General features: G+C 40.0%; 2 protein-coding genes across 2 annotated transcripts in view; both read right to left on the reverse strand.

Moving 5' to 3' along the window:
• The window catches only part of LOC105926375 (beta-chimaerin), a gene marked incomplete in the record, with an annotated part of 68,983 nt that overhangs the window by 24,571 nt on the left and 18,337 nt on the right, over positions 1–26,075 (reverse strand). The window contains 3 exon segments of the mRNA XM_036132775.1: positions 21,479–21,530; positions 21,648–21,761; positions 21,968–21,999. Of these exon segments, the coding sequence (XP_035988668.1) occupies positions 21,479–21,530; positions 21,648–21,761; positions 21,968–21,999 (198 nt within the window).
• On the reverse strand, positions 120–10,332 carry LOC118561042 (beta-chimaerin-like). Its single transcript, XM_036132783.1, has 7 exons — positions 9,689–10,332; positions 7,740–7,824; positions 5,393–5,566; positions 3,330–3,407; positions 2,975–3,112; positions 2,789–2,894; positions 120–1,221 (listed from the first exon to the last, which is right to left on the reverse strand). The coding sequence occupies exons 1-7, from the start codon at positions 9,941–9,943 to the stop codon at positions 1,050–1,052; spliced, it is 1,008 nt and encodes a 335-aa protein (XP_035988676.1). The 5' UTR covers positions 9,944–10,332; the 3' UTR covers positions 120–1,049.

The following is a 26,075-nucleotide window of genomic DNA, read 5'->3' on the forward strand; positions in this document are numbered from 1 at the left end:
ATCACGGACCTGGATGTGTGGAGCTGGCTGAGAGGCAATAGGACGGTAACTTGTTGTGCTGCTCGGACGACATCTAGATCAAGCTTTTTTGTTCGCAAATAACTCAGTCTGCTACGAGTGTGGTGGAGGGTGAGTGATGCTGTGGGCCTGTTTCTCTTTATCTAAGTGGTAGCGTTACAAACTCATTGATATTACGCAGCGTTTTGAATAAAAATCTGGTGGACGGAAAATGTGCGGTCCGGGGGTCCGGGGGTGTTTCAGCAGGATAATGATCCAAAACAGATGGGCCACTCGAGACATAAAATGGTTTACAGGACATAAACTCAACCTTCTTCGTGTCCTCCTCAGTCCCCAGACCTAATTCCTATGTAAATACTGAAGGGTGAGCTAAAAAGAAGAGAGAATAAAGGAAAAACCAGGACTGTGGGCGATGTAGAGAAGTGGCACGAAGAGAGATAGTCAAATGTCCCCCTTTGTTTGCTCCAGCCTGGTGAAATGTGGAGAAGACTAAGAGCTGTTCTATCGTCTAAATGGGGTCGTGAAGCCTATAAATGCGCCCCTGGTGATTTCGTTAAAAAAATTTGATCTTAGGATTGATGTCAATGTACTTAAATCAAAGATTTGAATTTCCTAAAGTTTTCAGTCTAAGATGAATCTATCTTTAGACATCTTTACCAGTTGTGCCAATAAGTGTAGAGGGTGCTGTGCATCGCATGGGTGCTTTCATCCCGACTGAGTCTACACCAGGTAGCAACAGTCTTTAAATTATAGACAGAGGGAACAAACAACGTAAAGGAATTAAAAATACATAACCACTGCCTCATGTAAAAACTCTTCTCTTGGCTGAGTTTGCAAACCCCAAACTTACAGTAACGACAAAACCAACTAAATTCGTCATGCAAAAAAAAAAAAAAAAAAAAAAAAGAAGTTTCAAGTTCGGCTTCGTTTGCAAACATTTCAGAGTCTTGACTTAAATACAGTTGGCTTGACTTTCCTCTTTGACAGAATAAATAATTGTCCGTGGCCTCCATCTCTGCAGGCCTTTGCCCTCAGAATAAGACATCTTCATGTTCGATCATGAGCTGCACCACCAGCTTCTGCTGCCTCATGTCATTCAGGGTCGTCAAAGCGTTCTGCTCCGGAGGCTGCATGAGAGTCGGACCGAAGACGATCCCCAGGTTCTCTGCGTTCATTAGGTTGTACTTCTCGAACGTCGTGACCCTAAAAGGATGAAACAAAAGAGGGACAGAAAGAGATTTAAATGTTGAAATGTTTCATTCGGGTGCTGGTTCTCCTCAGACTGACGTCATTTCTCCCAAATTCCTAAAACATGTTGTATCCTAATCCACCTTTCAGTAGTTTTACACCCAAGCACAAAATTACACTCTGCAAAAAGAGAACTAAAAATAAGTAACATTTTCTTGAAATGAATGCATTTGCCCTTGATTTGAGCAGGTAAATAAGATTATTTGCCAATGGAATGAGTATTTTTACCCCTAAAATAAGATAATTAGACATCCTGCACTTGAAATAAGATGATGGAGATGAATTGTTCCTATTTTAAGTGCAAAAATCCATTTCCATTGGCAAATAGTCTTATTTACCTGCACAAATCAAGGGCAAATACATTAATTTCAAGAAAATTTTACTTATTTTTAGTTCTATTTTTGCAGTGCAGATACAGATGTGCTAGTCGTTCAACTTGAACGTGTTCTTTTTCAGTGGAAAGGATACAGTGTGCGTCTCAAAATAGGATTCTCCAATGTGCAATTGACCTCCACAAAAACATAAATTTAATAATTTCTTACATTTTAGGTAAAAGAGCATGTCGAACAATACCTATACCTCCAAATAGTGAGAGTCAATGGGAATATTTACGATTCTATACGTTTCTAAATAGTCCGTGCTGCTCTAAAGCATCCTAATTAACCAGATTAATCAACAAGATAATTTTCTTAATCAGCTCAGCAGGTGAAAACAGCAGCTCTCTGCAGCTAGTGTGGAGGAGCTAAGGGTAGGTCTGGGATTTAGCATGATCGTGACCCAAAACACACGGCTAAAGCGGGAAAAGAAATGATTTGCCAACAAAAAATATACATTTTTGAGGTGGGCAAGTCAGTGTCTTGTGTCTGATCTGTACAGATTAAGGTGATCCAAAAGAGGCCTTCCAAACCCAAAGACTTAAAGGTCATTGCATGAGATAAATAGTCATGATAGTTACGTGGAGGTATGCTAAAAGCTGCTATGTACTTGCAAGAAGTGCTTTGTTGCTGTAATGCCAATAATAGTGAAGGGAATGAATAAATTTAGACATGGCTAATATTTGTTAGCATTGTAAATAAAATAAAGATTATTTTTCTAAAATAACACTTCTTTTACATTTTCTTTTTACCTACTGAGAAATCATTAGAACATTTCCAATCAGACAACAACCTACCTGTATAATAAACATAGCTTTAAATCAAAATCTTCCAGGAACATGAATAATTCTGGATTTAATTGTAAATACAGACAATAAGCATGTAATGCAGCAATAATTTTCCACCTTTATATCACATTACAACTACACATTTGTATGTATTTTACTGGTATTCTATATGGTACATAATTACAAAGAAAACAACAGAAGGATTACAAGGTTTTTCCACAATATTTTAAGGCAAAATGAAATGTATGAGGACGCGGGTGTGTGTGTGTGTGTGAGTTAAAAGAGCTTTACAGTGGTAAATGCCACTCGGGCAAACTGTAGTATTGCAGTAGGAATAAACGCTTTAATACACAAACTAACCTTTTGAGGTGAGCCATCATGTAACGTAAGGTTTCATAGTGTGCTGGGGGAAGCTGCAGCAACCCCTCATGGATCGCCTCCAGTCTGGATTCAGCATTTGGAAGTTCTGCGTGAGCGAAACGATAAGTTTCAAAGCGCCGTCAAGCAGCACCGTGGCATGAAAACACCGCTGAGAGGATCTCTTACTTGCAGCTTGAATAAATTTGGAGTACAAGTCAAACGTGATGACTGGAATGGGGAGGTCTCTCAAGTAGAGCTTCAAAGCACCGGCAATTATGTTGATGTCTGCATAGGCACTGGCACTGATGTCTGCCTTCTCACCATCTGTTGACAAGAAGCAAACAGTGCATGCCTGGGATCAAAGGCTGAATTTGGTACAAATGAAAAATTAATGTTGTGTAAAAAACCCCAAAATATATCAGAAAGCACTAGTTTGTGCAGAACTGCAACCGAACAAGCTCGTTCTTTCTAAAGGGAAAACCCTGCGACACAAACGACAGAGGCAGAGATCTGGAGTCAAAGAAATTTCACGGCAACAAACCTCGATCGAAAGCGAGTCGAACATCTTCAATGTGCTCTGAGAAGCCAGACACTCTGTACAGACCCTCAGATTTCATACCTGCAACAGATGATTAATAGCAGAATCTCAGTGGCAGAAAATATTTACGTGACAAAAGGATTAACAAGTTTTTTTTTTTTAATTATTTCTAGTAAGTACATTTTTTCCTTTTAGTGCCAGACAAAAATCACAAGGTGGACCCCCACAAAACCCCACAACATCATAGACAGAAAGATAAATATATTAAATGACATTAAGGTAATTTAAAAAAAACTGTCAAGTACAATCAAATAAGAACCACTGCTAGCAAAATGCCAGTCTAAACAGATAACCCTTCAGCTGCTTCTTGAACATGTCCATTGAATCCACAGAATGTAAATTAAGGAGTTTTCTAGAATGAAGGGTACACCTGCAAAGGCTCCATCACCTTTAGGTTGTAGCCATGATTTAGCAACAGATAAAAAAAGCCTGATCAGTCAATAAGTCCAAAGAAGTTTAGAAAAGTGTGAAGGAGCATCAACACGCAGACTCTCAAACCGCCTCCAGTATCATACAAGGAGCCATTGCAAAGTGGCCATTAAAGGTGTGACATAGCAGCATTTGGACAATATGTTCAGTCAAATGCTTAAAGGGGGATGCACATCTGAAGCGCAGTGTTACAGCGCTTCTTTAGACACACATCAAATGACACTTTCCAACACAAACTGGAAGCGCCACGCAGAAGTGGGCTGAAAAAGACCAATTGCATTTATGCAGTTTGAAATCTTTTCCAACCAGAATTGGTACAACGATTGGAAAAAGGATTACCAAACCAGCGCAGAGTAAGATCAAATGTGGAAGCCGAAATGAAATGGCCGAAATGAGGTGCCTTTTAGAAATCACATTATGGATAAGCTGCAAATCAACGGAGATGTAAAATCCGAATAACAATAATATCTAATAATCTATGTGATAAGAAATAAAAGAATAATCAACCAACGGTAGCTTAGCATTTCAAATAAAAACTTAGTCTAACAATATTCCTTAAATGATAAAACAGAAACAAAACTTTTAAACATGGGTTTGATGTGTGCTGAATGTGAACACATGGGTCCAATAAATCTAGGGATCTTGTTATTCTGACACAAATTAAGACCATCTGTTTTATCCTGATTTGACTACTGTGGAGAAAATGATCCAACAATGAGGATTTTATGCTTTCCAAATACTTCTACATGACTGATACTTTAGAGACACATTGGGGTTTAAAATAGTGAAAAAAAAAAAAAAAAAAAAAACGAATATCATCAGCATAGAAGTGATAGTAGATTTCATTTAACAATCCTAAAAATGTTGTAAGGGAGGCAAATAAAGAACAAATGAATCAGGTCTAAGAACAGAGCTGCAGTCTTAGGAACGACCAAACATAATTTGGTCGTTCCTAAACAGAAATACTTCTTAATGATAAATGAGATTCTGAGATGTACCAGATTAATACAGCCAACATATCAGTCTCTGCAGTTCAATATCATCAACATAGCTGGGACAAAAAATATAAACAAAAGATCTCCAAAGATTGTGTTAAGGAAGCAAATAAACTAAGAAGATATAACCCTGTGGACCTCTATGCTTATGAGTAAACAAAGACGGTTTGAAGTTGGATTTAACAACAAATATTTCCAAGCGACGAAGGAGAAGCAAATATACTCCAGAGCTGTGTATAAATACACCCGGTGAACATTTTACTGTCTGGTTTAACACTGAAAAGTCCACAGTGTCAGAGGCTGAGCTCAAGTCCAGATGGACAACTGTGATTTCTCCTGTATCTCAACAAATCAGAGACTCTGGAAAAAGAAGGCTCAGCAGAGTAGCCCGTACAAAACAGATATTATAATCGACTCAAGATGGTGAAGTCATTGAGAGCCTCTAATAGCTGTAGAGTAACAACAGTTTAGAGAGAGGTATATAACTGCTAGGAGCATACTAATCAACAGCATTTTTAATTATTGGACAAATATATACTGGATCATCACTATAAAGCTTTAAAGAGTTGCCTGACCGCATACCTCTGAGTTCTATCTCTCGAATGCACATATCCACTACCATGGGCCGCGTGGTGTTGTGAGCTTTGACAAGCGTGGTGAGATCACAGCTGTACACTTTCTTTATCCTGCGCAGGTCCGGCTGGCAGTCGCTGGGAACCAGTTTGGAGCATTGTTTGTGTACATTCAGCCCACAATCTAGCAGAGCAAGAAAAACGTGAGATAAACATAGACAGAGACAGAGAGAGAGAGAAAGAGAGAGATTAGCCTCTGACCGATAACACAATCATCGCACCAGGTTTAAAGATAGCAGCTTAAAAAGCTTTTCCCAGAGTCAGTGATAAACTGCGCTGTCAGACATCGCAGCTGCAGCTAAGCTGTCCCAGCGTGCCGCGCCAAAGGTAGATAACAGCGGATGGAACAGCATGGTGGGAGCGGGGTTCTTGTTGTAGTTTTTGTCACACGGAGCCTTTTGGACAGCTGAGAGTGCGAGAGGTGCCCCAGCGTGTGTTACAGACATTTTTTTTTTTTAATCACAAAAAAAAGCAATTTTACAGCCTGAAAGAGAGATTCCTGCTGGTGTTCAAACTCCAGCGAGAACGAGGGAGGAGATGAGTAACAAAAAAATAAAGGCAGGAACGGACTGTGGGAAAGAAGAAAGAAGTTTCTCCTGTTTTCGACAGCACACGAGGTGTCTGATGATGCTAGTGTTTGCCTCAGGCTTATCGGCGTGGAAAATGCCGCAACAACAAGCATCCTGTTAGGTGGAGAGCAACCAAGGCCACCTGTGTAGTTTTAAAGATTGTGTCTTCACAACGAAGGAATCTCATGACCTCTGACAACCTGCTATTTCCAATATAAAAGCAATCAGTTGGTTCTGCTGCTATATTTAAATAATAAGATGAGAAACATGCAGTTTGTTCTGGTGGAGAAATTGGAAGGCAGGAAGCCTTAGGAGCCTTTGTAATCTTTGACAGACGAGTCAAAGACCGTTTCTTCATTACCCAAAGGGACATCTTATGGCAAATCATGACAAAAATAACTTAATACAGACAAAAATGTTGTTGATTGTAATAAATTTGGGCAAAAAAACATTTTTATTAGTTGTCATGTTTCATTACAAATCATGTTCCATTTCTTGGCTATTTTACAGTCTATCATGCTGAAAAGAACACAAACAACATGTAAAAAGAAGTAAAAAAAATAAAATAAATTCACTCATGTCACCTTTTAAGGCGACTGCAAACCAGACTTTAGTCATCCACATACCACAACCTACTGTGATAAAATTCTGTCCATACTTGTCATTCCTCCTGCATTTGTACCTGTAGATTATTTCCTAACAGAGATTGACGCACACTAAATACTTCTTTAAATGATCACTGAACCTCACTTTTGTTACTTTCTGCTGTTTAATTTAAATGCTCCTAATACAGCTTCTTTCACAACTGCTACACAGTTGTGTTTATAACAGGATTAGCCAAAAACGTCACTTAAATTTGGCTCAAAATACAGTACGTCCCGGCTACCACGAGAAAGTTGGTTATCTAGATGTGGTAACAGAAACAGAAATGTGCACATGGCCTAAACTAGGGCAATTAGCACTATTAGCATTGCTAACAAGAGCAATACTCTTCGGTGTTGAAGTTGCTACTGATGGGAGAAAACTCAAAGTTAGCAATATCTTAAGTATCATTGATGTAAGAACCTATTATTGAAAGAAATGTTTTCCAGAATATGTTAAGACATGTCTAATAATCCTTCAGGCTGCAAGTAAAAACAAGACAAAGGAGACAACAGGAAAGCTAAACGGGGTACATCAAAGTTAATCCATTTTGTCCTTTTGACTTTTTGTATGTCTATCATGATTATACTGGATGTAGAAATGTTGGTGGCCTTTTAGAAATCAAAGTGTTAATGCTAGCATCGAAATTCTCCAGAAAGGTGTCTGCTTTATTGATGCTAATCATGCTAATCGCTAATAAAAGATGCTAAAAGCAGTTTAAAATGCAAACCCTGTGACACTTTTGTCATTTTTTTTTTACATTAGTATAACTGCTTCATTTGAGCTGCAGATAGAAAACATATTATGAGAGCTGTTTTATATATTATTATAGTTTAAAAAAAATTTATAAATTCTAAATTAGCCCAAAAGAAACAAGTTCAAAATTCCGACAGAAGTATCTCTAGTCTAAAAGTACTTCCATTATTCACTTGTTTGTCATTACTTATATATAGAGAAAAATAAAATAAAAAGCAGGACAAACACTATTGAGGTGTTATTTGCAGATGAAACCCTACTTCAGTAATCCCACATGGATGTGACAAAATCTTTACAATACACAGTTTGAATGCTGCAGAGAACATTTACCTGAACACCGGACCCCCTGGGCAATGAGGCCCCACATGAAGTTGGCACAGTACTCGCACCAGTGTGGCCCTCGAAAGGTATGTACCTGTGGTCAGAAATTTCACAATGTTAGTCACTGATCGGCTGAAACTAGAGAACTTCCTCTTTGATATACTGGACCGTTAACCCCCAAACCGCACCGGATGGAACCCCTCGCTGAATGGGAGCATATGTGTATACACCAGGCAGATTAAAGGATTTATTACAATGCGTCTGGCATCTGCTGCTGGGCAATTGGATACATGCAGTCGAGCGCAGGGGCCGGCCTGAAAGTCAAAATAACAGATGTACACCCTCCCCGCACACTTAGATCACCGATAAGATCACAAATGGAGCCACGGGGCAGCCCCACATGCACACGCGTGCATATATAGACACACACCTACAAAAGCACATTGAATAGGTACCGGTGACCTATGAAGTGCAGAGGTGCAGAAAGCATGTGGCAGGTGGTGGGTGGAGGATTGTTTCAAAGGAAAAGAGAACAAAAAAGGTGGCATTCATTATAACCTGCCAAGTAACTTACACCAAATATACAGTTACAAAAATGCCAAGGCACCCAGAGGCAAAATTTCCCCTACTTCTCTTTTCAGTGCTAAAAACAACATAACTCTGCAGCACTCGAACACTCACAGCAGCCTGTATAACCGTTGTCACAATTTCAGAGCCGCGAAGCAAAAAAAATGTCTCTAAAAGCTTTGAAATCAATGCTAATCAAAGCTTTCTGCTGTTAATGGGTTGTGGTGTAGTGCATCCATTAGTTCCCCTCAGTGCATATGAGTGTCAGCTGGTTGGGTTCTCATGAAAATAGCTACAGACACACACTGGAGTCTGGGACAGGACAGGCAGACATCCAGCAAAAACATGCAGAAAAGTGAACACAGCCCTGTTTAAATTCCCAATGTGAGATTTAAAAGTGAAAAATCCTCTCCAAACATATTTAATGTGACATCTAGCCAGCAGAAGTCAACTAAAACAGACAAACAAACAAACCTGCTAAGGGGAAAAATCTAAAAACCAAAAAGGGTGTAATGTCCTGGTTCCTTTAAACTAAAGGTTTGTTGAAACACCTTTTGTGTGAATGTCGGCATTCAGTCTTTTTTGGCTTCCCATTTGCCGTCAGTTATATGAAATCTGATTAAATGGAAATAAAGTTCAGCTGTAGTGGCAGGATTTTCATGACATTTAATCATTTGCATAAAGCAGCGGTTTGCAGAGAGATAACAGATCAGCAAAACAACACCACGGTGTTAGACACCATGGTGGCGGCACAATGCCCGAGGGATACAACATAAGATACAACTTTTTTTCCCACCTTTCTTTTTTTGTGAAACACCAACAGTTCAAAAAATCCGGGTAAGTTTTGACCTCAAACTTTCTGATGTTCACTCAACAGCCAAATATGAAGATGGGTTTTATTTTAAAAGCGTCACTGTAAATTTAAACATACACCCAAATAAACAAAAGCATGAACAAGAAGGGCAAAGGCCCAAGTCCAGAACTCTGGATTTGGGCCTAATAATCTGGACTCACTTGAAAACGTCAAGACGTCCTCACAATATGACAGATTTTATAGAAGTTTTGCAAGGTAGAATAGATAAAAAGTCCAGATGTGGGATGCTGATAAACTCTTACTAATAAAGACTGAATACAGGTCACACTGAAGATTAAAAACAGTTTGGAAATGAAAATTCCTCCTGGTCTTACATGAAACTAGAATATTACCAGGCGTGTGAAAAGTTTTAAAAGCCACTCTACCTAGTTTAAATGTTCAAAAACCATATAATAAAGAACATCTTTATCATTCATTTAATAGAAAAAGTAAAGTGTGAGAATTTATAACTGCGAACAACTACTATCAGGCTGGCAAGCGTTTCCTTTTGTTTACTCTTACAGAAAAAGCAGCTTACCTTGAAGTTGTGGATCTTTTCATAGGAGCTCAGCTTCTCAGGCGTGTCTTTCAAGGCACTCCGTCGCACCACAGGTGAGGAGATCTGTGGACAGGAGGCCAGCAGTTTAATAGGCTTCCACAGAAGGGTTCCCTTGCTCCCAAGCTTGACTCCCAGGGCTAACGCCAGCAGCTCCTGACGCTTCCTCTCCTGCCTTTTCGCCATGCGAGCGATCAGCTCCCCTTCTAAACCCCCTCTGTTTGCTCCAGCCTCCATGCTTGACTGCTCGGGGTCCCGGCGACGGTCCGAGTCTTCTGAGGAAAGCTCCGGTGGAGGGGGTGTGAGTGCTGTGCAGCAGATGCTGCTGGCAACAGCCCAGCACACAGGGAACAGACACACTCCACTCTGCCCCGCACAGGAAGCGCCACTGATGACAGCTAACGCAGGAGTTGACTCTGCATCTCGTCTGAGCCCAGTGGGAGCAGAGAGAGCAAGACGAGCAGGAGGAACAGGATTGGAAGTGGGCGGCCTGAGGGTAGGAGCGTGCCTCAAACAATGGCCCTCATTCACACGCCCAGAAAGAGAGAGAGAACAGACTCTAAGATGAGATGTTAAGAGTGAGGTGCTGTCAGGACCAATTCACAAAGCTCAACCGCTCTCTAAAGCAGGATCAACAGTGCAGACCCCCCCTCCACATCCCGCTTTTTAGGACACAGCTCATTCCCATTAGAGGGCTGCCCTCTGGCCACACTCCACCTCACTTAGCCGGACTTAATACTCCACTCTCAGTCAGCACAGGGTCGCTTCTAAATGGGTCACTTGGTTGCTTGAAGACAGACCCGAGTTTATTCAAAGCTGGGTCCTTGTAACCAAAACAGATCTTGACCTCCAGCTATGTCCGTCTGCTAGTGGAATTCCCCACACTGCCGCCCAGACGGGATCTCACAGACACTCTGACTGCAGATTGCTCCTGCCTGTCATCATCCGCTGCCTCCCAGAACCTACGCCGCCATACCATTAACTCAGATTGAGAGGGATTAGAGCCATACACCATGCACAAGGAATAATCCAGTAGTGGCCAAATCCAAGCAAAATCCCAACTGTAAGCTTATTTTCATGTCTCCAGACATGTAGCGTTTTTTTTTTTTTTTTCAGTGGGGGTTGCTGCTATGCTTATGGTTAATTTGACCACATTAGCTCTTCTAGTCAACACAATAAGCAACTGCAATGGCGTAACCTATAACCTAGTAAATAACAAAGACGGTTACATTTCTTCTAATTTGAACAGAAATGCACAAAGACATCGACTGATGACCAAAAATGGCAGATTCTTAGTAAATAAGTAACAGCACCCAGTTGGCACTGATAGAAAATGCTTCTCAAATGCCTACATTGCAATGTAAAAGTAAAAATTTGAAAGTAATTTATCCTAAATAAAAACAACTATGCACACATTTGTCATGCACCGTGTGTACGTGTAGCATCTTTTTGTCTGAAGATGTGTGACACAGACTGAGAGACAGTCGTTGGTTAGCGGTTAGCATTAGCATTAGCTTACTCAAATTCCCTTATTAATCCTCGGTTTAATGGTAGTCATGCTAATATTTTCATATGTGGAGTTTGTGAAGCTAACTTTTTTTAATTAGCTGTGCCCACCACTGCCAATAACACTCTTCATAGTGGGTGTTGTTACTGAGTGAAGAATACTCGAGCCCCGTTTGAAAGTCTCAGTGAGGCTTTTAAAAATAAGTCAGGGGAAGCACTGAGAGACAAGAAAATATTTAAAAAGAAACTGTATTTTCTATGTGTCAAAACATGCCTGCAGAGAGTGATTAGCAGATTATAATGCAAACCTGAACAGAGTGCAGCTGAATTGCTTTATCGTTTGGAGCTTTTAACCTTTGTCACATTTGGATTTGGAAAAGTCGTTCAGAAATGTCAATGTTAAGATAAGTATCTACATTTGGTTTCTATTCACATTGAGATAGCTGTTTTAGTAATGTAATAATGCAGTTATTGCTAATGTAAGATGATAAAATTTAAAACGTTAACTATGTGAGGCTTTTCTTTGTTCTAAAATATTATTAAAATACTTCCGGTGATGTACTCATACCTTCTTGCATTCATAAAGAGACCCTGGAATTGCCTATAATTTGTCCTAGCGGGGTAAAGCTTTACAATAAACCAGTGACTAAAGTTCTGATCAATGTATCTCCAGTTTAGAGGGATATTCAATGCAGAACATTTGCTATAGAAGATAACAAAACGACAACTGATAGATTTAGCAATGTCAAGAGTTCACAGCGAACTTCAAATCTGGGATAACAAGTAAGAAATTGGCAGCTTCAGCTGTCTAATTTCCATTTTGTAATAATTCCTTTAATTTGCTTTTAATAGCAGTTCTTAGTTTTCGATTCTTTTACTTGATGGTGTTTTAGTTCGACCTGTCCCCTATCTTCAGCAGGATTTCAATGGGACCTTCTTGGCTAAATAAAGATTTTATTATGATTATTATAGAGCAAAAGAAACCATCAAATTATCATATTTTCCATTTAAACATTTGCTCTTGGTTTACGCTTGCATTAGTTTAGAAGACCACTAATTTTCTTTTTTATAAAGCCTGAGTAAATCTGATATTAAGAAAATCATCCAATCTATAATCTACCACCCTCCCCCCCCCCAAAAAAAGTAAATAAAGAACTGGATTATTTTTATTCCATTTTAACTCTAACTCCATACAAAACGGTGCCCACCTATTTTTAAATTACATAGCCTCTGCTTTAGCAGACAACAACCAACAACAACGCTTGTTATATCTATAAATATTTGCATATGGTTAAAAATAAACCTCTGATAAACAGGAGATCCCCACCTCCAAGGGTGTTCCTCAGGGTTATTTCCTGGGACCAGTTCTGTTCAGCATCAATATTTTTAGTAGTATATTTTATCGTTGTCATCCATCCATCTATCCATCATCTCATCCTTGCAGAGCCGTGGGGATGGGTTAGGGCTGGTGCCTATCTACAGTGATCATTAGGCAAGAGGCAGGTATAAACAATGGATGGATGGTCTAGACGTCCAGAACTGAGCAAAAAAAAAAAAATATGAATATGAGCTTAGAGACCACTTATACAATAGAGGAAGCCAGATTACAGTTTGTAAATGCACACAGGAAGAAAAGAAAACAAAGGAATTTTTACAGACATGTCCACACTGTCTGATGAAACAAAAATGTAAGTGTTTGGCTAAAATAATCAACGTTACATGTGTGCTTGATTCCAGCTGTGAAGTAATGCATGCAGAAGCTTTAGGACGGACTGGTGCACTTTTTTTAAAATAGATTAAATCATCAGGAAAAAACATTGAGTGGAAGAACTGAAACATGTCAAGTAATCAGACAGTATGTTAAATGTGGAGCACAAATGGGTCTTCAAAACGGACAATCACACTATGCATACTTCCAATTTGATTACAAAGTGGCTTAAGGGCAGCAAAGTCTGTGTTTAAGAGCGGCCGTCTGGTGGAAAATTTGTGGGCAGAGCTGAGAAGGTGTGTGCAAGCGAGACTCAGTTAAACCTGTTCTGTCAAGATGAATGGACCAAAATTCCAGTGAGCTACTGTGAGAAGCATCTGGAAGAATAAAGTTTAAGGTCTTAGCATTTAAAATGCAACTCTACCAAGTACCAAGAAATTATGCACCTTTTCTACAGTGTATGTAAACACCCTGTTTCAACAGTATGGATCCCACCACTGTGAACCGTGTGAAAGAACTGGTCATCCAGGAGCTTTTTTTTTAAATACGATTACTATTTTTAGGTATGTACTCACAATGCTATTCTACAAATGAAAGCCAGATATAGTCGAAACTTCTTTCCTTTCAGTATACCCATTCTCAACCATGGAACACCTTACCGGTAAAGAAAAAGATCTACCTTTTGTTGACGTGCACCTCATACTTGCTGCAACATGCTTTAACAAAGACGTCATTGATTCCTTCCGTCTCGGTTCCCAATAGCTAATCTTAGGGAGTTACAATATGATTGTCATGTTACTTAGCCGTTTTTGCTTTTTGTGTTCTGTATAAATCACGTCTTTTTTTTATGTTTTATGGCAATATACAAGCCGTGGCAGCATAGACAATAAATATTTTCTCTCAATGCTCCTTCTGAGGCTCAAACAATAGTAAATTAATTAAAGACTGATGCACCAGTGAGTTCTTTTTGTTTGATGGGCTAAACTGACCCATAGCTGCAAGAGCGACGGGACAGGTGAAGATATTCGTCACTCTAGCTGACATTCTTACACACGCCACGCAATCCCTCTCCAAAGTTATGTCTGTGGGGGCAGATGAGGAATCGGCAGCTCTGAGATATTTCAGCCTTGAGACGAGGGAGGAAGGGTGCAGGGAGGGAGACGAGGCCTGGTCCCCCCCTTTGTCTGCAGGCAGATGGCTACTTGTCTCTTAAAGAAGAGCTTGGACAAAAAAAAAGGAGGACACAAAAGGTGGTCCGCGCAACAAGCTCGGCTTTCTTTCCAGTGGTTGTGCTCTTTTATTCCGGCGAGGCTTTGTGAGAGCACAGCTGAGTGGACCCAGTGGAGAAATGCACAGTAGGACAACAGTACAAAATATAGCCTCAACAGCAACAAAATGACAAAAAAAAAAAAAAAAATAGCCATACTGTGAGGGTGGTAGTAAAAGAGAAGCTAGGAGGAAATTGACACTTTTGTCCACGCTGGGAACACTGCAAATTGATCTACTTTTCTAATGTCTGAGGCTGAAATGAATAGCGGCTTTTTTGAAGAGTATATTTAACTGTGGAGTTTTGAGGAGTATTTTTAACATTTTATAACTTAAACCTCAGCTGAGAATAGGTAATTATCCCAACCTAACAAGATCGTTTCTTTATTTTAGCTTCAGCTTCACGAGAGCCACGCCAGTGTGGCGGGTATAAGGAGCACCGAAGGGAAAGAAACTCAAGAGGTCGATTTAGTCAAACACACCTTTTAACCTTCTGCCAGCCTTTTAATTACCGAAGCGTTTACAGTTGCAGCATTATATAGGCATCAACCCGACCCTGAGTAAATAGATTTTGACTTTACAGTGAAACTACTGTGGCTGTAGGGCCTCAGGGCGTGTCTGTGTAACCGGTAAACACCCGAGTTCAAAGAGCCACCACAGAGGCAGGCAGCGGGGGCCCCGGCTTTCTCCAATCTTTGAGAAGACAGATTTTCTGTTTGCGAGGCGCAAGCAGGCTGATAAAGTCTAACATCAACACAGATGTCACCGAAACTGAATCCTCAAGAGTGAAACTGGCAGGAGGAAGATGCTGAGCGTTTCACAGACGCCTCGATAACTAACAATTTGACATTTAGCGAAAGACGCGCTCCACGTTTACTTGCAAGCGTGGGAGATAATTGGAGAAATGACTCCATAAAGAAGCAACAACAAAAAAAAGCAAAATAAAGCATAAACTTTTCCGTTAAAATCTTTTTTCTCAGACATTTGTAATCGCTGTGAGTTTCTTGGAATCATGACACACCCAGCTTAAAAAGGATATTACACACTTTGTCTCATGAGTTACTGTGACGGTGTTATAAGTAATAGGTACGTTAGCTGTAGTACACCGAGTACATATCGCATTGCAACTTTAGAAAAGTTACAAAATCCTCAGAGTATTGGAAGGCAAACACCTAATCAGTTTTGGGGAACAACATTTTGTCAAAATTTTGTACGTGAGGAGGATCCAATTAAATCAAAACCTTAATAAAAAAAACAGAATGCACAACAGGTTAGGTGCTGGTGCTTAGATTTAGGAGGTAGAGAGAGCTGTGGCTTGCCTCACATCTTGTTTCGATCTACACAAAGTGCTCAAAAGCGCACCTAGTGGTGAAATTTCGCTTATTGCTCCTTTAATCGTTTACACCAGGGGTGTCAAATTCATTTTGGTTTAGGGGCCGCATACAGCTTAATCTGATCTCAAGAGGGCCACACGAGTAAACTCATTGCGAGATTAAATAGAACTATAAAAAGTGTACTTGTTGTTGATTTTTATAATATTTTCACTTTTACACAATATATTATGAATAACCTCAGCGTTTTTAAGAAAAGTATGTGCAATTTCAACAATACTTTTACTCAGTTAAACATTTACTTGTGCATTATGCATAAGAACTGATCACAGTGATTGTACAATGTTGAAAAACATTTATTCACTTTTTTTGGAACTTAAAAACACTGTCCTGCATGACAAAATACATCAAACAGATAAAAAATAAGAAATGATTTAAAATCAATTTTCCACATCTGAAGCTCAGAGCTACCATCTGCTGATTAAAACACAGCGCCCCCCGTGGACAATATAGGAACGGCAGATTTTCAATTAAACGAAGTACATGTTTTTTTTTCAATAATTGTTTTATCATTCTCTTCCATTTATCTTCTCTTTCTTTCACCTTTTCTTTTTTTCTTCTTGTTCTTCCTTTCCTCTCCTACTTTCCCACTGTAGTGTCCATATCATTTGAGATATTCCCCGCATGAATCATAATAAAACTATTCACATTCATAAATCAAGCAGAGCACTATGGCAAAAGCCGTATTGCTCCACTTGTGAAAGTCAAATCTGATGAGCTCTTTTTGGCATTAAGACAACATTTCTTATTGCCACATTGCCAGACAGGACACTGGAGGAAAAAAAAAAGAAAAAAAAAATCATTGTTGAATAATGATAATGCATTTAGCCACCGGGCCGGACTAAATTGTATGTTTGAAACCCCTGGTCTACACGTTCCCAACAGACCAGTTATCAGCTGATCATTTTTCAAATGTCTGCAAGATCTGGGAAAGCAGATCATGTCATTGCAAAATGACAGAATGTCGCAGAATTAAAAGAGCGTAGGTCACTGACTGACGGGTCAAACCTAAAGAGGGCGATTAATACAGCACCCTAAGCCAGCGTAACTTTGTGCAGTAACACAAATGTTGAACAGCGGAGAAAACGGCTTCACGTTACAAAAATATGCTAAAATCAGCTAACACGAGCAAACCACAAGGTAAATTAAGTCTTCTCTTCTCTGCTAACGTACTGCATTCTACTGCCGATAAGAGCCTTACTACTGACGACAACGTCCCAGAGCCTCACAAACACTTCCTTTTTCCTCGTTCCATGGGATTTTCCCATTATTTTGCTCACCCTGAAGCAAAACATTTATGAGACGTAACATGTACGCGAATAATTTATTAGGACACAAACGGTCACCGATGACAACCCAAGGGCAGATGGGTAATTACTGCTGCGATCACGATGTTCAATGTGTGGGGCAGTCATATTGGTTTTAGACATCAGGGTTGGTGAGAAACGTTCAATATTTCAAGACAAAATAAAAACTTTAGTGCGCTCCAGTTGGTTTTTATGATTTGGTACATAACCATTCTGACTCAGATCTTTAATAAATGAAACACAGCAGAGAATTGTGAGCTCAGAAAATATGTTATTGGCAATCATTTTTAAATCTGCATTAATTTCTGGAGATCCCTGAAACCAGTCGCTTGATGTTTTATGACCCAACATCTCTCTGTTTTGAGAAGCACTGGGTTTAGATGATCTTAAAGGCAGTTCTACACTGCAGTCTCTCTCTAAAAACATTCATATGCTTCTAAATTTAAACTTCAACATGTTAATGATTACTGACTGGCTTATTTTGTTTCCCAAAAACAACGGGGAAAAAAAGCTATGCAGTTTTATTCATATTCTCCTCGACAGTTTTGTTTTTATAACTCAGGTTCACAACAAAAACTATTACAAGGCCCTCTGCAGATAGGACAGGTAAAATCTGACAAGATAAAGACAATTTGATCATAATCTACACTGTAAAAACGGAACTAAAAATAAGTAAAATGTTCTTAAAATGTATCTGTCCTTGATTTGAGCAGATAAATGAGATGATCTGCCAATGGGATAAGAGTTTTGCACTTTTAAAATAGGGACAACTCATCTCCATCATCTTATTTCAAGTGCAGGATGTCTAATTATCTTGTTTCAGGGTTCAAAATACTCGTTCCATTGGCAGATGATATTATTTACCTGCTCTAATCTAGGACAAAAACACACATTTTACTTATTTTTAGATCCGTCTTTGCAGCGTATTACAGTTCATTCAACAACAAGTAAACCTGCTATACTTTTATTTATTTAATTACAATTCAATTTAAATCCCTAAAGTCTAACTCGGTGTATAAGTGTTGATAAAATGTGAAGTCTTCCCTTTGATTTGGTCCCTTTTAACAGGAAGAGACATCCATCAGCACCAGACTCAGAATCAATACAGCTACATCTCATGTCGGTGAAGGGTGTCATCTGTCTGTCACCGACTGTGGCTGGATGACAAAATATCAGCTGGACCAAATAATCCCCAAAGCAATCAGTCAAAACTGAGAGTTACATCAAGGACAGGGCGGAGGACAAAAAAAAAGACAAGGCCAAGAAAACAAAAGCCTCTGTCGGTGAAGATCCAGCCATCAATCTATCAGGACTCCAAAGACCAGGAGAGACAGCTTAAGGCTGCCACCTAGTGGAAGGACGTTTCTACTCTATGAGGGATACAGGCTTTCCTTGTTCCGCGTTGATAAACCATCCACAGTCCCTAATCAGACAAGAGAGCCAAAGGAGAACAATGTGAGATGTGTTTGGCTTCAAATCAGCGAGCCTGATACGGACGACAGGCAGAGCAAAGTCGCAGTCCCCTCGGTCATCATTACCTTTCAGTGTGAGCAACGAAGCATGGCAGCGGTGAACACACCCAAAGGCTGAGAGGATAATGTATGTCACAGGACAAAGGGCCCCCCCTCACAACAAACTCACCGTTCTACTGCAAAGGCAGCGTCGAAGTAGATCAAAAGCAACGTGTCAAACAATGTATTAATAGCTTAATTAAAGCCAAAAAAGATAGACTTTGCATTAATAACAAACAAATGTGTGAAAAATAACACACCAGACGCAACAGTTAGTTTGCTTTCGGCTTATATGTTTGCATAAGTATGAATTGCATGGAAGGAGTATTCATACTCCTTTAACATTTTCATAGTTAGTCATGTGACAACCGCCAACTTCATAGTATTTTAGTGGAATTTTATGTGACAAACCAACGCGAAATAGTGCATAGATATGAAGTGTAATTCATAAGTTTTTCTAAAATAAAATAATAGCGTGGGGTGCATTTGTCCTCACTCAGATTGGATGAAAAGCATCTATTTGCATCCATTTTCAAGTCTGGCCAAAGAGTCAAAGAGAATAAATTTAACACCTGCAGATTAAGGCTGCAACATGTTTTTTCCAGGTTTGCCTTCTATTTAACTCCATTCACCTTTCCACTTAGTTTTACCCAGCTTTCCTCTCTCTGCTGAATTAAAGTAACCCCGACAGCATGATGCTGCCACCACCGTGACATTTAGTGGGTATGGTATGTTCAGTGTTAGTTTTTCTGCCACAGACAGCATTTTACATGAAGCCCAAAAAGTTCAGTTTTGGTCAGTTTTCACATCCTTGTTTCATTCTCCTTCACTAGCATGTGTTAAGGGGACTTTAGAGAGGCCAATTAACCTAACAATCATGTTTTTGGACGGCTGGAGGAAGCTGGAGTACCCGGAGAGAACCCACGCATGCACAGGGAAAACATGCAAACTCCATGCAGAAAGACCCAGGGCAAGGGTAGGACTTGAACCCAGGACCTTCTTGCTGCAAGGCGACAGCGCTACCCACTGCTACACTGTGCAGCCCCACTGCTGAATTGATCATTTGAATTGGGTAATGTGATGGTCTGGCTACCTATCTCAGGTCTTCACCGCTTCTCGCTTTCTTGACAGCAGGAACTTGCTGCAGCCACCTGCTACCTTCAGCCGGATAATATGAAAATAACCTCAATAACTCCACTGTGCTGAGATCAGGGCTCCTTGGGCATCTGCACAATCTAGTGAGGGACTTTACTTGGTGCTGGAGGCAGCTTTCTGTTTAAATGAACAGGCAAGTCATCACCTGCACCGTAACAGCGGTGGTCAACCACAATGGTTGAGAAGCTAGAGCAGCGGCCCTCAAACTGGGGTCCCCGGACCCCCCGAGGGCCGCGAACCACTGGTTGGAGGTCCGTGAAACGCGTGTGGTCGGGCCTGAGGCGGCACTGCTGAGGAGGCGTCGGGGTTGAGCTAAGTAACACAATGGACAGATATTTAACTCTGTCCACTTCATCAATAAGATAAAAGCCAAATCAGCTAAAATTAGAAAAATGATAACAGTTACATCAAGTTTGGTTTTATCGAGAATGAGGCTCTAATCTCCACCAAATCGCTAATATTAGGTGTATATATATATATATATATTAGGGCTGGGCAAGTTAACGCGTTAATTTCGCGTTAACTCATTAGACTATTAACGGCGATATTTTCTTTAACGCGCGTTAACGCATGTTGGTCACATGCTTTTATTTTGTGAAGGTCTGTTGCTGCGGTGTAGGGGTTTGAATCAGAACAGTAGGTGGCGATAATGCGCCAATAACCTCGCTGTCAGCCAAGCCTCAGATTCAAAGAGGAAGAAAGGTGCTGGCCGGAAAAAAAACACAGCTGACATGCGGAAGGCGGTGTTTCCCGCAGGTACCGCGAGCGAGCTTAGGCGAGGCGAGGCGAGGCGGTGAGTTGACGGCCGGAACAAGTTTTGTGCGGAGCGGAGCGGGGGGGGGTCTGCTTAGACGCCGTCGGTGAAGTCGCTTCTCGTTTCAAAGTATCCATGTATTCTTGCCTGTTTTCCCCCTGCCATTCACTATATGCGCGCGAGAAAGCAACAACAAAAAACCGCGTGTCAACGTCAAATAAACGCAAGCATATCGAGTTAGCAAGCATTTCAGTTTAAAGTTCTTCCAGCATGGAATATGACAGAAACAAGTTAGTTGGAACCACTGCCAAGTTAAACTTTGGTATTGAACATAAAATGGTAATGCTGCTCCCTGCTGTTACCTCAGAAATTGCCTGTTTTTGGTAGATTTTTTCCCCATAAAGAGAATTCCCTGTCAGTGGCAATAAGCTTTAATTTATTATTATTGCTATTTTTTGTTTTACATGTTTAAGTTGAGCTTTACACTAAATATGTGTTACTGATAAGTGCTACAAATGTTACAACACTTTTGTTCATATGGCAGCAGAACATTAAAATAAAAGTGCTCTTTACACTACTTTTGAATTCATTCTTGGAGTTTGTAAATACAATGCGATTAATCGCGATTAATCGCGATTAATCAGTGCGATTAATCGCGATTAAATATTTTAATCGTTGCCCAGCCCTAATATATATATATATATATATATATATATATATATATATATATATATATATATATATATATATATATATATATATATATATATATATATATTTAAAACATGCATAATTCCTAATATATTAATAGTACAAAAGGCTGTTTAAAAATACTATCAGCATGAGGAATCTCAAATTTTGCCGCTGCTAAGGGGTCCCTGGCCACGAAACGTTCGAGAACCCCTGAGCTAGAGAAGCTACGTCTTCGTGTGACATGAGCAGCGACCAAACTCACCCTGTCATCGCTCTGGAAGGTGACCCGGCGAGGCTCGGTGCGCCCCCGGCTCAGTCTGTGCACCATCTTGTCTTTGAGCAGAGACGTATAGCCCAGATGCTCGTAGATCGGGTTGGTGGTCATTTTGGCGATGTACTCCGCCGCCTTGGTCTCGATGTAGAGAGTGATGAGAGCGTCCGTCACCAAGTCGTGGACGGACTCGAACCTCTTCTCCCCGACAAAGTGCTTCCCGTCATAAAACAACCTGTAGTTGAGGGTCTGGTGTCCAAAGCTGGAGGGATATTTATGGACAGGAGAGCTTGTACAGGTGTATAATAGCTGGGCAGAACGCTGGAAATGGAGTCAAAATGTTCATGTTTCAGGTTTAATTATGTGTTTTTTTTAGTACCTTAAGGCCAAGGTGTGAGTCCCAGGCTGTCTTTGGCTCTCCCTGATGAGGTAAGCCCCCTCTGTACCCGCCAGCAGCTCATCTGCATATTCTCGAGATATGATGCCATGAAATCTGTTTTAAAAAAATGTATGATTTTTGTCATTAACAACCAACATACGCGATTAGATGTTGCAATGAAATTTGCCTAAAGCTAAAAAACGAAACTTACTTAACCCTTATCTGATACATGGCTAAATGATGTAGAAAAGCATTCGCTGCACAGTAATAGCAACAACAAAAGCACACAACACAAAGAAAGAAAGTCACGTTAAACTCACTCTCTGCCATAGTACTTGGGTCTGCTCTCCATCTGTAAACCAGAGGAAGAAATATTGGCTGCAGCAATGCGATACGAAAGCTCAAATTAATAGCTCTGCAAATTGTTCCTTAAAGCCCCGCATGAAAGATAAAGGACTTTACACCACAGGCCAGATTATCTCCATCTGGGCCCCTGCGCCCTGTTCACAGCTAGCAAACCATAAAGCCCCAATCACAGAGTAGGGGGAAATAAATTGGAGGCAGCGCTGGAAAACAGCATGTAAAAGATGACCAGTTGCAAAGAAATTAATATCAGGCATGCTGGAATGACACACCAGGGTGTATAAGGTGTCTGGAGCACCAGATATATGACCTGGAGCATATTTTTTTTCTACATCACTATATTTTCTGGTCTTCACATGTCTGTCGAGGGGAAGCTATCTGAGTAAAAGTACAGTAAAAGACGGCTTCTTTTTTTTTTTTTTTTACCACCATTGAGAAATTCCTTCTACACAGCTGGTAGAGAAAAAGGCTCCAATAAAGAACTTCTACTAATGTAAAACATAATTTTGTACTGAATTACCAGCCTGCCACTAATCTCACACAACCAGCCCCAGAGCTTTTACTTTGCTCATCAAAGTGTGACACCACTCAAAATAGGATGAGGCACGCATCGGTTCTGCCGGGTTATACAATAGAAGATTGGCAGGTCTCTCTGTAAAGACGGTAAAAAAAAAAAAAAAAAAAAAGTGTGTTAAATTTTACCAGTGTTTTGACGACGCTGCTTTTTTTTTTTTTTTTTTTAAATCAGAGAAGTGTCTTTGTTTTGTGGATCTGTGTTTTCTAAGCTGATTAAAAGGCAAATATTGGCTTATTTTAGAGCCAGAAGCCCTAAACATTTTTGACAGTGTGCTAACTTCAGTAATCACAGCAGATCAAGTTGGTAAATAAAGCTTTAAAACGCCTTTGGAGCCATAGAAGGATGCTGGTGTGTCGTGTAAAACAGCAATAGGCAACAGCCAGCTGTCACCTCTCAGTTAAAGCAAGCCCATTTTAACAGGAAGACATGAAGTAAACGTGTAGCCAAAAAGGTCTCTTACGCTCCCCTGCTATGCAGGAAAGAAAGTTTGTGAGAGTTGAGAAAATAAAAAAATTCTTGGCAAAACATAGTTTATGCCAAGGTGACGACAGACAGCTCCAGTGAGTCAGCAGCCGGACCAACTGCTGCTGTTGTTGTTTTCGACCAAGACATGTCATTTAAATCCCATATTAAACAGGTTTCCAGAGTTTCCTTTTTTCACCTCCGGAATATCGCCAAAATTAGAAACTTTCTGTCCAGGGGTGATGCTGAAAAACTAGTCCATGCATTTGTTACTTCAAGGCTGGACTATTGTAATTCTTTACTATCAGGAAGTCCACAAAATGCAGTTCAAAGTCTTCAGCTGATCCAAAATGCTGCGGCAAGAGTTCTGATGAAAATCAACAAGAGGGATCATATTTCTCCTGTTTTAGCTTCCCTTCATTGGCTTCCTGTTAAATCAAGAATAGAATTTAAAATTCTCCTTCTAACGTATAAAGCCCTTAATAATCAAACTCCATCATATATCAGAGCTCTGATTACCCCGTATGTTCCTAGCAGAGCACTTCGTTCTCAGACTGCAGGTCTGCTGGTGGTTCCTAGAGTCTCTAAAAGTAGAATGGGAGGCAGATCCTTTAGCTATCAGGCTCCTCTCCTGTGGAACCAACTCCCAGTTTTGGTCCGTGAGGCAGACACTGTGTCTACTTTTAAGACTAGGCTTAAAACTTTTCTTTTTGACAAAAATTATAACTAGTGGCTCATGTTACTCTCAGCTACCTTTATAGTTTTACTGCTATAGGCTTAGGCTACTGGAGTATATCAGGATCTAATTTTCTCACTCTATTGAGTTCTACTGTTCTTCAGTCTACTGTTCTCCAGTTTTGCATTGTATTACATTGAAATGACTGTCGTCATTTCAGCTTTTAACTTTTTCCTCTCTCTTTTTTTCTTCATAGTAGGTACACCTGGTCTGGCGTTCTGTTAACTGTGACATCATCCAGAGAAGACGGCTCACCCGCTACTACCATCTAATGTAGAACAGATTACTGGATCAATGTGTGCTTCTGGGCTTTTTTGTCTCTCTTGTTGTGTCTCTGCTCTGTCTTCTGTAACCCCAGTCAGTCGAGGCAGATGACCGTTCATACTGAGCCCGGTTCTGCTGGAGGTTTTCCTTCCCGTTAATGGGGAGTTTTTCTTCCCACTGTCGCTTCATGCTTGCTCAGTATGAGGGATTGCTGCAAAGCCATGTACAATGCAGACGACTCTCCCTGTGGCTCTACGCTTCTCCAGGAGTGAATGCTGCTTGTCGGGACTTTGATGCAATCAACTGGTTCCCTTATATAGGACATTTTTGACCAATCTGTATAATCTGACCCAATCTGTATAATATGATTGAACTTGATTTTGTAAAGTGCCTTGAGATGACATGTTTCATGATTTGGCGCTATATAAATAAAATTGAATTGAAAAAATTGAATTGAATTGTTTGTGGGGATTTAATTCCATTGTAAGTAAATAAATTAACAAGATCGTTTTTATTGCTGTTTTTATTTTTGGTGTCCTCTTTCAACAAGAGCATTGGCTTACAACCAATAAGAAGTTATCTCCAAACATATCTCCTGGATGTTTACCTATAATCAGCTGCAGCAGCAATTTGGTTTTTAGCCGTCTCTATGGCAATTTAAAGGGGTCTAGTCACATACTATGACTATATATATTATAAAAAAACATCATCTGCATATAAAACAACACCATACAACACCAGGACATACACCAAGTGTTTGTCCTGATAGTGTTTCCTCAGTCCTTTTTAAGCCTGAGAAGAAGTTTTGCACCGGGCGCGATCAGCAGACATAAACATTGTTTACTAACCTATAGTGCAAAAACAAAGTGTAAAACAGAAATAAAATACAGTAAGCCAACAGGGCTTTTATTTAATCGGGAAAACCTTTGTATGCAACCAGAGTGAGCTGCTGGTGCAAAAGTTGGTAAAGTCATAGTACGTGACCAGGCCTAGGTATTTTAACTTCCTTTCCAACTATTGAATTAGACTAAATTTACTTTTTAGGGCAACGCATGTTAATAGACGTGCTTATGTTTTTACAGAGTTTGAGTGGCATGATGGATAGTACCCTATGAATTACGTTTTTACGGTTGCATTACGGTAGTGCAGCTAAACCATCACAAGTAAAGCATAGATTGATCACATGTTACACGTAAATAAAGTCTCTCTGCTGATTCCATTCCCTAACGCTCATCTTTAACACAACTACTGCATGACTTACTGATATATATTCCAGTGAGACAGTTGGAGAAGATAGATGCCACTGCTAATCAGAGTAAAAATGCAGGTCAGAACTGGGGCAAAAAGGAGATTGCCTACTTGAATACTGCTAGAATTTCAGTATTTTGAATGATGGTTTCAGAAAGAAAGAGTAAATTGCTACTGTGGTAAAATACAGTGGGGCCATGGGTGGCATAGAGCGCTTTTTACCCCCTGGGTCTCCAAGCTACAGTTCTCCTCCTCACTGGACAAATTGCCACATAAATCTGCACCATGTGAACACAAATTTAAACTTGAGTATTTGCTGTCACTACCTTCTTTTTTGGGTGGTCAGTGTATTATTTTTTTTTTAAATATACTTCTCCACTTATATCTTTCATACAAACATAACATATGCCCTTTAAAGGTTGAAATGTCTATTTGGTATTACACTGTTCAGGCAGAACTGACAGAACAGGCAAGGCTTTGTTTCTAGGTTAAAATCATAGCACACTTGAGATGGATATATTCCAAAATTTCCCCTCAAACAGTCACTAAAATATATTTTCCAGCAAATAAAATGAAAACACTTAATTTTCAAGCAGCGGCAAAACAAAGTGTTTAAACAGTCACTCTGGAGGCAATTTCCAAGCCGTGGGGAGCCACTCCCCACAGGTTAGTGTTACTGATTGGTCTGGCATCCAGCTGCCGCACTCAATCTTTTTTTCCCAGGAATAAACTCGAGCTTCAAACCTGAAAGTAAAAGCTTAGTTTAATCTCCAGACAG

This window comes from Fundulus heteroclitus, chromosome 3 (assembly GCF_011125445.2).
Source record: "Fundulus heteroclitus isolate FHET01 chromosome 3, MU-UCD_Fhet_4.1, whole genome shotgun sequence".
NCBI lineage: Eukaryota > Metazoa > Chordata > Actinopteri > Cyprinodontiformes > Fundulidae > Fundulus > Fundulus heteroclitus.